Here is a 14,178-nt window from a genome sequence, read left to right on the forward strand (position 1 = left end):
CAGCATGGAGCCCGACTTGTCAGCGCAGATTGCGCCTGTGACCAGTGTTCTGCCGACCCCTGGCCTTCCAGAATCCATGACCGTTGGTGAGTTGATAGACCCTTTTATTGTCCAGAGATCTTCCTTTGGTCTTTTTAATTCAATTTTTTGAAGGTTTCACCTTTACAGGAACAAATCTTATACCAATTTAAAGGGATAGTTCATCCAAAAATGGTAATGGTAATTCTGTAATTTCATACTCATTTATACACCTTGTGTTGTTTCAAACCTCTTTGCTGTTTTTCCATGGAGCACAATTTGAAGACTTGCATGTTCACACAGCTCTTTCAATATAACAGCCAAGCTCTAAAAAGTGTTGAAAAGTTAAATATCAGTAAGATTTGTTTTTATTTGAAATAATTATTTTAATAATCAGCAAAATGCATTGCAAAAATGCAATTGATCAAAAGTGACAGTAAAGACTTTTACATTGTAACAAAACATCTCTGTTTCATATAAATGCTGTTTTTAAATTCTCTATTCCTTAAAGATTCCTGAAAAAAGTATCATGGTTTCCGCAAACATATTAAGCAGCACAACTGTTTCCAACATTGATAATAAGAAGAAATGTTCCTTGAGCAGCATACCAGCATATTAGATTCCTTGTGTGTGACACTGGAGGAACGGCTGCTGAAAATTCAACTTTTAAAAAAATATATATTAAAATAGAAAAGTTATTTTAAAATATAATTATATTCAGAAGCCATATAATGTTTGTTGGAGTTTGACAGCCTGTGGTCACTATGAACTTTGCTGTTGTATGCATAAGAGTAGGATGAAGATGCCACAGTGGACGTGGTTTTGGAACAACATGAAGGTGAATAAGTAGTGATAGAATCATCATCGTTTTAAGTATATGCAATAACTGTCTAAATTTTTGAGTGAACTATTCCTTTACACTTTTTGTGTATTTGAGCTCCATCTAAAGCATTTAGGTCTTTGAGGATTTGGACAGATGGCATCATTGAGGTAATTTGCCTTGACTACAGCTCTGTTGTCTCGTGGTTTGGTGCAGATGTGAGGCTGTTTTAATCATCGAATAAATATTGTCCATATGACTTTGCCTTTGAAAATATGACTTTGAAGCTAGAAATTATGATGGTGGTCTAACACTTTATTGTTTTTGTGCTGTTGAGACATGCTATGTTTGTAGGGACAGACATCATGCTGGACTTGAATAGGATTTCTATTCTTTTGATTCACCCCCGACATACTTCCTCATTCCAGATGAGGGCACTGTTGGTTCAGTGTGAAACACTCTCATGTTATTCCTCTTTCTCTCTCTCTCTGTCTTTTGTCTGGACAAAACACAACTTTGAGATGGGGCTGGAGGTGACTGATCCAGTTATACTTCAGCTTTCAAAAATAAAAAGGAGAAAAGATGAAAGCAAGAAAATGTTCCATGCTGAGTGCCCGAATCTGCTTGTGCTCTCAGACAGGAATAAAATTCAATTTCAGATCAAACATGGCTTTCTCACTATGCCTTAATAACCTATTAACTGCTATTTAATTATGGATACAACGAACATTACCTTTAAGGCTTGAAAGTGTTATTTTCCCCTTAGATTTGTTTTTATGAGCTATATAGTAGATAGCTTTTTGACTTGGATCATTATATTTATGTGCATTTGTGTACTTCACAGACTTTTTATTTATTCAGTGCTAAAAGAATTGGGGTTTTGTCAACACTATAGTTTGTTTAATATGCAGAAACAACTATAAGTAAGCCATTCTTAAAGAGATACTCCACTTAAAAATGAAAATTCTGTCATCATTTGCTAACCCTCAAGTTTTTCTGAACCATCTTTGACGACGTGGAAACTAGGCATGCGCCGATCCGATATTCATATATCATTATATGTTCATTATATGCCAGTTTTTGTCGGATCGGGTATCGGTCAGAGAGGGCCGATCCAAATCCGAGATTGTGCGTATTATTCTGTGTTACTTCTGAAGCCATACGATAGCTTAAAGGGTTACTCCACCCCAAAATGAATATTTAGTCATTAATCAGTTACCCCCATGTTGTTCCAAACCCGTAAAAGCTTCATTCGTCTTCGGGACACAATTTAAGATATTTTGGATGAAAACCGGGAGGCTTGTGACTGTCCCATTGACTGCCAATTAAATTACACTGTCAAGGTCCAGAAAAGTATGAAAGACATCATCAGAATAGTCCATCTGCCATCAGTGGTTCAACCGTAACGTTATGAAGCGAATGCTTTTTGTATGCGAAGAAAACAAAAATAACGACTTTATTCAACAATTTGTCTCCTCTGTGTCTCTCCGCATCACCGTAGCGCCATTCCGCTGAACACAATCAGCGTATGCTCTTCTGTGTCAGCCGCGCTGCACGGATGCGCTGTTTTTGTTCAAATCAAAGCGTAAATACACGTAGAAACCATATCCCTTTAATGTGAGCTACATATGAATATTTAAGTCCTTACAATAAAGTTCATACAAACTCTTTTCTCCGCTGTGGCTGTCAGTCATTCGTTCAGGGTGAAAAAGGTGGATCGGAGCGTCCCTAGGGAAACATTGACTTAATTGATGGCAATTCATGTTTGCTTGTAACTAGGGATGTACTGATAGTATCATGACATGATATATTGTGGTACAAAATGTAAAATTAATCCTGATAATGCCGAATGTCTGATTTTACCAGTAAATTACTATAAAATATAATATAATATAATATAAATATATTTTAGATAAAATATAAAAAAGAATCATATTTAAACTATAATATAATTATAGTTTAAGAATAATTAAACTTTTTAAATGTATGTAATCAGTGACAGTCTAACATAATTCTGTATTTTCAGCTAAGCAGAATCATGAACATTTCTATTTTGGTGTTACCTTTGCCCTGTGCATTGGCCACCTGGACCAAGTCCAAGCCTGTTCAGGTCCACCCCTGATTGAATACCAATTTTAGCATGTTTATAAACCGTATTTTTTGTAAACTTTATCATATGTCTTTTGTCTTATAAATACTACTACTACTAATAATAGTAATAAACCCTTCCCATTTATTTTGCTTTTTGTTTAAAGTATCATGAGAGTAACCCTTTTGTGAGATCAGTATCAAATGAGATCAGTATGTGTATTGAACCCGAATGGCGACATGAGTGTATAGTTACACCCCTACTTGTAACACAAAGCTGCAGGTTCAATCCCAAGTAGGGGTGACCCCGTTGTGCCTTTAAGCAGACACTTAATCCCAGGTTACTCCAGAGGGAGTCTCCATGCAGATAATGCACCGTAAATAGCCTTTGATGAAAAGCCTGTACTAAATGTGAACCAGTGCCAGGTGTCTCAGACTGCTGACTGTGAACCTGGCTTTCTGGGAAGGAAGTCAAAGCTTCGCCTCCTGTACTTGCCTGCTTCCTCTCAGGATTACAAACATACTTGGACCACCTCACTCTGGTGTGCTTCTCCTCCTCCAGATGAGGGGCTCTGGGAGATGTAGCGAGATCCTCTGCAAAAATTATCCTCCAGATCCTTCTCCAGCACACACACAGACACTTCTGTGCTCCTGTGTAGATGACAAGTGCATAGTGCAACACATATTTATAATCCTTTGTGTGGGTGAAAACAGCCTTATCAACTGATTGGTTTGGTAAAATGTGTTATTAGGTGTGCAACGATGCCACGGTTCGGTTCATATTAAGGTTTTGGAGCCACGGTTTGGTTTGGTTCGGTTCGGTTCGGTTCGGTTCTGTTTGCTGTGGGGGTAGGGTTCATGCCATGTCACCAGCAATGCTAAAGAATACTAGATTTACTTTTAACTTAATAATAATAATAATAATAATAATAACAGTAATTGCTCTCTGTTAGTTCATGTTAATTAAAGCATTAACAAATGAGACTTTAAAAATTGTTGCTTTGTAAAGTGTTACCAAAAAATCTATTGCAGGGGTCTCCAAACTTGGTCCTGGAGGGCCGGTGTCCTGCAGAGTTTAGCTCCAACCCACACACCTGAACCAGCTAATTAAGGTTGTACTAAGCGTACTAGAAACTTCCAGGCAGGTGTGTTGAGGCAAGTTGGGGCTAAACTTTGCAGGACACCGGCCCTCTAGGACCGAGTTTGGAGACCCCTGATCTATTGCATTAAAATTTTTAAAATAATGTCTAAATAATGCAAACAATTCATTGGACATTATTACTAGGCTACATAAAAAAATGCATGTGCCATGGATAAATAAAATGGAATAGCCGGACAATAAGGAAATGATTTGAATCAAATATGTAATAACTCAATCTGACACTCGAGAGTCGTGAGCTGTTTGAGGTGGCTGTGCAGGCTTTGGCTGAGAGCGCATTAAAGACAGTCTCTCAGAGAATGCGTGAGTAGGGGAAAGTTGGGACGGTTGCAACACTTTTTCCATTTCTTTTACTTTCTCAGAGACTATAAAAAAGGAGTGATACCTAACTATTGAAAAGGGTTCTTTATTAATCCATAAAATTACAATTATGTAATGTTATGGCAAGCTTTTACATCAATGTTGTGGTAAGGGACAGCATGTTGGGATGGTTGCAACGTTTATCTTTGACAGATTACACAGATTAAAATGATGTGACTTTACACTGCTTCAAACAAAAACTTAAGTATGACAAAAAATCTGATCATTAAAAAAATACTTTTTTACCATGAAAATTATATTTTATAGAAGGAATGGTCGCATGTGGCTGATTTCTTCCAGGAAGGATAAGGGGCTAATTGAGCATGTGTAGTATGTATTTCACCACTGTAGCTCATTATTTATTGATGAAGTAAGCCATGTTGCAACTGTCCCCACTCTCCCCTACTTTATGGGTTAAAATAGCTTGAATGTTTAAATTGGCATGACTTAAAATGACATGCAATGACAAGTCCGTCAACTGTCCGAAACGCGCGCTAGTCTTGTATTGCAGCATGCAGCTCACTTGCAGAGCAAACTCAACGTGGATATTACGGATGTGAGGCCATTTGTGCATTTTGAGGGAGTCTGGAATTTTGAAATTGAGTCTGTATTTAGATGTACCACTCAATCCCAATCACTCACACAGATTGTGAAATTCTGTCTCACAGAAAGCTTTAAAATGACTAATCTGCTCTGATAATCTGTTTGGATTCAAACTATAGTTTTAATCAACTGCTATAATGCAGAAATGTTTGCGGGAATTTCCCGCTTTATAATCGCAAAATCTGCGGGAATGTGTAGAATTACGCACAATGCCTGCAATCCCGCAGCGAAATTCAGGCCCTGATTATATTGCACAAAATCAAGCACAAGTGAACTTGAACTAAGTTACTTAGTCAGAATGTGTAACTCCTTCTGTGGATGCGCTTTTTGTAACAACACGCTGAAAACGTCAGCTAAACTCTAAGATTCTCTAAAACTCTAATACATTTTAACGTTATGTTTATGCTGCGCTTTACTGCAGCGTAACTCAACCAAATGTATCTTATATGAGATAAATAATTACACCCCTGTTTGTTATGTATATAATTATTGTACTGTACTTTATGTGAAACAGTTTGCAGCTTGCAAACAGTCTTTATTAGAAACATGTACACAACACTCTGAAATACTTGATTCTGATTGGTTAGTTGTGGTATTCAGTGGTAGGGCTGGGTGATACATCGAATATTAACATATTATCGCAGTATCTTTGCTGACTTTAAATTTAGGGAATGTTGTAAATTTCATGATAATGTTAAAAGTTTAGCTTATAAATACAGTAAGCCAGTTTCACTCCCCTTTTTTGTCTCACAAGTATGACAAATATGGAAGCATTTGAAAGCAGCTGATTGGCAGTGCGTAATATCAGAGTCCCTTTAAGGCAAGTCATTCTGCGGCCATCTTTGCAACGTGCCTCGGGCAGCTATTTCAGTCATGCAAATACAGTTCTTGTTCTTTGAATGGGGAAACATCACATTCTCCAAAGCTGTTCACCAAACTTACAATTTCATATTTGAGCGGTTCATTCATAAATTCATAAGATCTTACCCTTATGCTGCCGAAATACAAATTGGAAGGCAGAACACAAACAAGCGCAGTTCTGTAAAGGGGCGGGGCTAGATAAGGTGTATATTAACCGGAGCTTCTAACGGCAGCTGCAGTGATGCGATGACTTTACCAATTAGCGATTGGCAGGACTAAAGTCAGGACTATTCTGCCATATTGTGCCTCGCACTTTCTCCCATTCATAAGTAATATAATAACTTTGTATCTTTGTATACCTACAGTCTTTGGCAGTGTTAGCAATAGTACCTATTTGTATGAGCATTCTGTTAAGGGCATCAAAGGCTTCAGTTTACAATGTTGTTTTGCAGCATTGAGCACTGTAGACAATCAGACATATATGCTGAGTGCATTAATGCAATGATGAAACGAACGTGCTTGTTAGTCAGAATCCCCTCAATGTTCAGCTTGAGCTCATAGAGTGAATTCTGCATGCTCACTAATTGTTTCATTATAACCAACAAAGTGTAAACATGATGCAGATGAGAGATTAATTGTGCAGTGTAAACAGCTTTTTTGATTATAACAGGAAATTTCTCAAGAGTGTGTAACTCAGTGAGATTCCACTGAACTGAAGTGATTCACCGCTTCAGTGATTATGAATCACATGTTCTTTGTACACTTTTTGAAGAAAACCCATTCACAGTTTGAAGAAAAGTTTTAACCACTCACTACAAACTGCAAAGTTATGGGAGTAACAGCTGTATTTCAATTCATAACTTGAAATTGCAGTGATTGACAAAGTGATAACCATAGCAACGGATGACACAAAAATATGTCATAATGTCTGTAAATTAAGTTTTGAAGTGTAAATGAAAATCACAGACGTCACTTGTTCTGTTAAGTGTAATATGCTTCTTTATTATTCATTTTATTACTAACTTGAACACTTTATTTCTTTTTTAAGCAATGTTTACTAAGTTAAAAACTATTTGAATTATTTTGATTATTAATTTATATATTACTTTACTTTAATTATGGGTACATTTGTATGGTCTTGTAAATATTATTTTGTTGGAGTGTGTCTTGGTTTGGGGTTATTATTGAATTGATTTTGCCTTTGAGTTTATTTCTCCCTCAAGGGTTGAAGTTATATTTTGTTGAGAGATGTAATTTGTAATTTTCAGGAGTTGCTTTTAGCCTCAGGTTGGTTTCTTTAATTTACTTATTCATTTGGGACAATATTTTGCATGCCTGCCCCTGTATGTTTTTTTGTAATCTAATTTCTATCCATTTTTCAACAACTCATGTCCTGAGTGTATCACTTGGCCAGATTTATTACAGTAACCAGACTGGAAAAAAGACTCCTTAAAACAAATGTTGTCCTATTGTTGTAACCAATTTCTGGAATTAGTTTTTGAAAGGGACATTGCGCATAAGTGAAGCTGTTTCAGATTACGTCTATGGCTGCCAAATTGATCTCTGGTGGTCTGAAAAGCTTTTTCTCTTAGAGAGACAGTAATTGAGCTATATCACTGTTCAAAAGATACCAATGTTGTTGTTCCTCAAAAAAAATAAAAATAAAGACATCTTTGACTTTCTTTTGCTGAAAGTACTTTAAGCTTGTTAAATGTGAATCAGACCAGCCAGGTTTATATAGATGGCTCTGTTCAAGCCTGCGGTTCCTCTGAGATTCATTAAATGATAATGGACTGATAGGAGCGTTCAGACTTTGTCTTTTGGAGCCGTGTTGTTGGGGTTATCTAGGTTACCCAGTGCCAGGTCATCCAGCTTTCAGAGTGCAACAACAAAGAAACTGATTCTCCCTTTCCTTTTCGCTCACCAGTCTGGGACTGATAGGAGCGTTCAGACTTTGTCTTTTGGAGCCGTGTTGTTGGGGTTATCTAGGTTACCCAGTGCCAGGTCATCCAGCTTTCAGAGTGCAACAACAAAGAAACTGATTCTCCCTTTCCTTTTCGCTCACCAGTCTGGGACTGATAGGAGCGTTCAGACTTTGTCTTTTGGAGCCGTGTTGTTGGGGTTATCTAGGTTACCCAGTGCCAGGTCATCGAGCTTTCAGAGTGCAACAACAAAGAAACTGATTCTCCCTTTCCTTTTCGCTCACCAGTCTGTATTTAGACCGAGTGTTGCCGTTTTTTCCATAGTGTTTTGCAGTGCTGTAATAATGCTTCCCAGTCAGAGCTTTATGTTTCACAAGGCTAATGTGTTTTGAGGCAAAATCTGCAGAGGCTCCCCTTACGGCTGTGTTATAAATGCCTTCCCCTTTCACGTCACCTTCATTTTAAAGAAATTAATGTCGGGCTGGTATTTTAAGCCTCACATAGTTCCCTTTCAGTCGGTCACTCTCGACGTCACGTCGGATGACCGACCTTTTCCCTAAAAGAGCAATTTCGGGTGCATCTTTTTAAAGATGACGTTGCGTGGCAAACTTGACGTTATGTCTTTGTAAAGACGATGTGGGTCTTGCTATAGACAACGTATCACCCGGGCGTTTCTGGATGCGGTCGTTACCTGGCGCTGGGTGATGGTCACGATCGCTGCCTCACGTGCCTGGGCATGTAGCACGCTGAGGTGGCGTTTGTGGATGAGTCATCTTCTCATTGCGGGAAGATGATCATCTCGGAGTCGCGGGCCAAGCTCCGTTTCCTCAAGGGGCGGAGTTCTGTTGCCTCTGCCTTGATCTAGTTCTCCTCATGGCGGCAGCTAGGGGGGGCTACTTCAGGCAGTAGCGAGGGCGGTCTGAGGCACTCCGCAGCCAGTTGAGCTGCCAATGGAACGTGCTGGGCCCTCTACAAGGAGCGTACCAGCCGTATCCGTTGGCACTCCTCCCAACGACCGGATGTCGATTGCTGCATCGGAGGGTGAGCCAGAGCTTTCTTCTTTATTAGTTCTGTGGTGCTACACAAATGAAAATGTCAGCGGTATAAAACAGTAACCCTTATTGAAAGAATGAAGACAGGCGTGGGACATTAAATCCCACTGAGATATTGAGTCTTATTGTTCAGAAGCCATGTTATTTTCTGAGTCGGGTGAGGACAAAAGCCATTGTTCATTTTGAGTAGGTTTTGATACCCTTATAACATCGATTTCTTTTCTCCTTAGCTGAACTGCGGCAAGCCATTGTGGCCATGATGAACAGGAAAGATGAACTCACTGAGCAGAACACGTAAGAGATTACTGATTGCAGTGATCATTATGGACAGATAGTTTTCGTTTATTCATGAAACATGAGCCTTACAAATTTGTATTGTATTTTTTATCAAATAAATGCAGTCTTGGTGAGCATTCTTTTAGAAACATTACCAACCCCAATTATTTGAACTGTTGTGTATATCATGGTTTTTAACTTTATTTAATAAATAGAAATAGAATAATACTGAGATTTCACTGACCTTTTTGTGAAAAAAACAAAACAAAACTCGAATTTCATTGAGTGTCAAACCTTTTTTGTACCCTATTTGTGAAAAGTGCCATGATGTGCAGCTGGGTAATTATCATGTGCACTTCTAGTCATTAAAGACAGCTAAGGAAAAGTGGGTCAGATGTGTGTGTGTGTGAGTCTTACTGTTGTTATACTCTTTGGCACAGGTCTCTGCGCAGTCTCCTGGATGGAGAGATGGAGCACTCTGCTGGGCTCAGGCAGGAGGTGGACAGCTTGAAGAAGAGACTGGCTGAACTAGAGGAGAGACATGCAGCCAAAGTCCAAGCTCTCATGAGGTAATGTCACTAGAAACTAATCGAACAGTCTCACATAGGCCGACTATCAGTCTAGTCCACATTGCATTTTAAACCAAACACCACCTACTTAGACAGAAAACATCTGGCCTACATGTGAAGCACTGTAGATTTTTTTTTTTAGTTCAAGGCAAAGAAACTAAATGAAGTTTTGATATATTTACGGTAGGAAATTTACTAAATATCTTCATGGAACATGATCTTTACTTAATATCCTAACGATTTTTAGCATAAAAGAAAAATCTATAATTTTGACCCATACAATGTATTTTTGACTATTGCTACAAATATATATACCCAAGCGACTTAAGACAATTTATGAATGTGTCATGATCCTAAAGAGAGATATACCTGTTAGAGACTAGCTACAGGCTAATAGCTGGCTAATGTTAGCATTGCTTAATATGAAATGAGGGTTTAGGATTTTCGGATGTATTTGACTAAGGTGTCTTATGCTCCCTGAGGCTGCACTTATTTGAGCATAAATACAGTAAAAACAACCATATTGTGAAATGTTATTTCAGTTTATAGTAACTGTTTTCTATTTCAGTACAATTACATGTAAAATGTAATTTATTTTAATGACTAAATAAAACAAATATAATTTAGCTGAACCATTGATGAGCCATTACTCAGCCATTACTTCAGTGTCACATGATCCTTCAGAAATCATTTTAATATGATATATATATATTTACTGACCACAAACTTTTAAATGGTAATGTACATTATTTGCAGTCCTTGTGTAGTACTTACACCTTACATACTTTATTTGTCCTTTTTTTATTACATTTTTTAAATGCTTTCTTCATGGTCATATCAATGTGGTGATAATATTTTGTGTTGTGGTCTTTTAAGTAAGGCTTATAACTCTTTGTTGAAGCATTTTAAAATGCCTATGGTGAAAATCAAGGTCAGAAAAGGTCTGTTGCTGAGACTAACCAAAGAATGACATACGTATGTTAACACTATTGCAGTTATTCACTATAAGATGATCAGAAACCATTAAGCATTTTGTGTATTAATTCACTTCAAGTATGAGCGTCATCAAATTGATTACCACTATTTAAGTAAAACATGTTTTTCTAACAAGAATCTGTCTTGTTGCTTCCTGTCTCAGAGTCTTGCAAACTCAAATATTAAGAGTCCAGTCAGTTTTTCTGTCTCAAACCTAATCTGTCCCAGTCAATAGAGACTAAAAATAAGATGTGGAAACACTCGGTGCGGCTGTGTGTTCAGAGGAAGCACCTATGAGCTGTGCTCTTGGGCTTAGCTCCATTGATTCAGCCTGGCTCAGTGGGCAGTATTTAAGAAGTAGGATCCATACAGCAAGAGGCCAAAATGCTCTCACACTCACACTCAGGCTCCTGTCAACACAAAGCTCTCCCATGCCGTCACGTCCAAGTTCAACCGGACGAGCAGAAACAGACGAAGGGATGGTTGCGGCAGCGTCTGACAGTCAGAATAATACTTTACTCAGTGCAGCGGAGCTGCCTGGGTTTTTGTCTTCCTGAAGTGCTGCTGCATTATTGGAAGAGACATCTTGCTTTTGTGAGCATTTCATCAGCTCTAATGTAGTGGTTCCTCAGGGGGATAATGTGGGGAGTGAATGAACAAATTAATTTAGCTCAGTAGGAGGACAGCAGCCGAGAGCAGGAGGCAGGCTTGTCAGTATGACGCTGTGTCAAAGAGGATTATGGGGGAGAATACCACACTCGGTATCATGCTGGTGACATCTGCATCATGCCTGGATGGTACATCCCTCCACTTGCTCTTCATCAGCCTGTTTAGACAAACTGACACAGGGTTGGCCTTGTTTACAAGTCAATTCAATTATGTATCTGAAGGGGTCGCCAGCCAGCTGTTTTGTATTTTCCATTTGGTTTAGTCTTGGAGAATGTTCTCTTCTGATTGGTATTGAATTGTATTTGACCTCTGTTTTGGCTCAGTAATCGTCACATTTTGTAACACTTAAGATAATAGCAGCTGCTGCATAATGCCGGTTCTGTGTTTGACATTTTATTTACCTGTAGCCTTAGGGAAATGGAAATGGGTTCTGGGAAGGGCATCTAAACTGCTGTCATGCATAGTCATGTCTAGGCCGTACATTTGCAGTGCTGAAGGAGCATCTGTGGATTCCTGCGGAATATAATTTTGCATTCAGCATGGTTGATTTAAGTTGGTGAGGCACCACATACCTCTAGAACAGGGATTCCCAAACTACTACTTTAGTAAGTGTTTTATTTTAATAGTGTTTGTTTTACAACGATTTTTTTATTTTTATGATTTAATAAAAAGTAAAATATTTTCAGTAGAACAAGATCATAAGAAACTAATGATGTATTTATTGTAATTTAATCAGAAGGGCATTTGGCAATTTATTTCAGATTAATGTGACTTTTAATTATTAAAGTACAATAAATAACTATTAAATTAAATAATGACTCAATTTTCTTGATGCAGAAGATATTTCAATTAAACAATATTATGCAAAAAACATATATATATACAGTGTGTATATATATATATATATATACTGTATATATATATATATATATATATATTAAGATTATAAAACTAATTGATCATCTGTGATTTTATAATTATGCATCAGAAAGTTAATAAGCCAAAATACATAATAAACAATTATTACATTTATAGAAATGTCTGATTTTATGTTACAGTTCTGTGGAACTTTCTACTGAATGCATAAAAAATAGAAATAGAATTTTAAACACATAGAATACATGATTGAATTTTTAGGAATAATGGGCATTATGGGTTTGTGGAACTTTGAGTTCTGCAACCAGGCGGTTGTCTAGCAAATCCTTTGTAGCTCATGCTTTTAATAGTTTTTCTATGAACCAATTTCCCTGCTGGATTTACATTTAGGTGGTTCATTGTGGAAGAATGGATCTTAAAAGAAAATGTTTCTCTTCTGGGTGTACAAGAGTACATGTATAGGGCACGTAGTAGAGTGTTTTTGAATACAAAAAGAAAGACGTATTTCAGGTATTAATATGTCACAAGTGTGTTTAAGTTAAATTATTTAATTAAAACTATTGTTACAGGACTTTAAAGTGAGAAAACATTGACCTGGTGTATTAAGAACAGTGGCTTTTTTTTGTGATATGGATAATTTATTTATATACACACGCATTAATGCAACTATTACTTTGAAGATAATGACATTATGTGTATGTTCAAGGTGGCACTCATTAAGTAGACCACTAAATGACCCATAAGCCCTTCAGAGGCACACCAGCAGTTCCCCTCTTGTGCTAGATGTTAGTCTTCTAATATGAATACACTAGCATGTGTGCATACTGTGACTCGCTCTGTAGGGGCAATGGAAAAGATCAATGTGGCACACCTGACTTGCCGAGTCCTCCCTATAGAGAAGCTGTCACTTATTAACTTTAATTAAATCGCCGCGGAATTGTACGCAGCTCACCGGTGCGAAAAATGACCGAGTCCCCTCCTTTGAGAGCCTGCCAGACGCCTTTTGATCTCCTTCATTCTCTCCCTTTATTGTAGGGTATGCAATGGGCAGTGATAAGCGAGTTACAAAAGGCGTCCTGTAGGAATAGGAAGGGATGTTTTTCACAGAAACACAACCTGGATTGATTCTGATTGATTTTCCCAAACCACCAGTAACAAGCCTTGTAAGCAAGCTCGCATACGCACGCACACACATCTCGCTCCCCAGAACAGCCTTATTAAACTTTGTGTAAAGCAGTTCCTGGAATTGAATTCAGTGGGGGGCTTGCTGTGGGAGTCTCTCAGTGGGCTCCTCATGCATACTGCACATACATCCTGAATGTCAGGATAGTGTTGGATGATGTTAGTATATCTTTTTATGCATTATTTTCTTGTAATGTCTAACTGTATTAAATTAGTTTCAGTGGTGCGGGTCTGTTTAATGTTATGGAAGATGCAAGCTGTTTATTTATTTTATTTATTTCCTTTATTTAGCTAGGAAAATCTCATTGAGATACTGAAATATCTTCTTCTAGAGAGACCAGGTCAAGACAGCAGCACAAAGTTTCACACAAGACAGATCATAAAGCAACATTACAAATACTCATATACAGTCACTAAATAAAGAAACATAAAGAAAAACAATTACAAATCTCCAATAAAAGAGTTTGCAAAAGACATTTAAAATTATTCAAGGGAAGTACATCCAGTTTGAGTACATTTTGCAGTTCATTCCAAACCCAAGGAGCATGAAAGGAGAAAGCACTGTTATTACAAAAAGTGGTGGAATTATATTTAAATCACGGCTGTGAAGCAATAAAAATGTAAAAAAAAAAAAAAAATCTCAGTTTTCTGTGATTTAATAGCAAATAATCATGTTAAGTGCAGTTAATCACACCTAACATTCAAAATGTGCAGTCATAAGTATATTTAAACATTGAGTCCTCCAATT

At 37.6% G+C, this 14,178-nt stretch overlaps 1 protein-coding gene across 1 annotated transcript in view; it reads left to right on the forward strand.

Moving 5' to 3' along the window:
- Window positions 1–14,178, forward strand: part of snx29 (sorting nexin 29) — a 144,067-nt gene that overhangs the window by 8,331 nt on the left and 121,558 nt on the right. The window contains exons 11-13 of the mRNA XM_016490979.1: window positions 4–86; window positions 9,114–9,177; window positions 9,600–9,728. Of these exons, the coding sequence (XP_016346465.1) occupies window positions 4–86; window positions 9,114–9,177; window positions 9,600–9,728 (276 nt within the window). The remainder of the gene's footprint in view (window positions 1–3; window positions 87–9,113; window positions 9,178–9,599; window positions 9,729–14,178) is intronic.

This window comes from Sinocyclocheilus anshuiensis, unplaced genomic scaffold (genome assembly GCF_001515605.1).
Source record: "Sinocyclocheilus anshuiensis isolate Anshui unplaced genomic scaffold, SAMN03320099.WGS_v1.1 scaffold726, whole genome shotgun sequence".
Lineage (NCBI taxonomy): Eukaryota > Metazoa > Chordata > Actinopteri > Cypriniformes > Cyprinidae > Sinocyclocheilus > Sinocyclocheilus anshuiensis.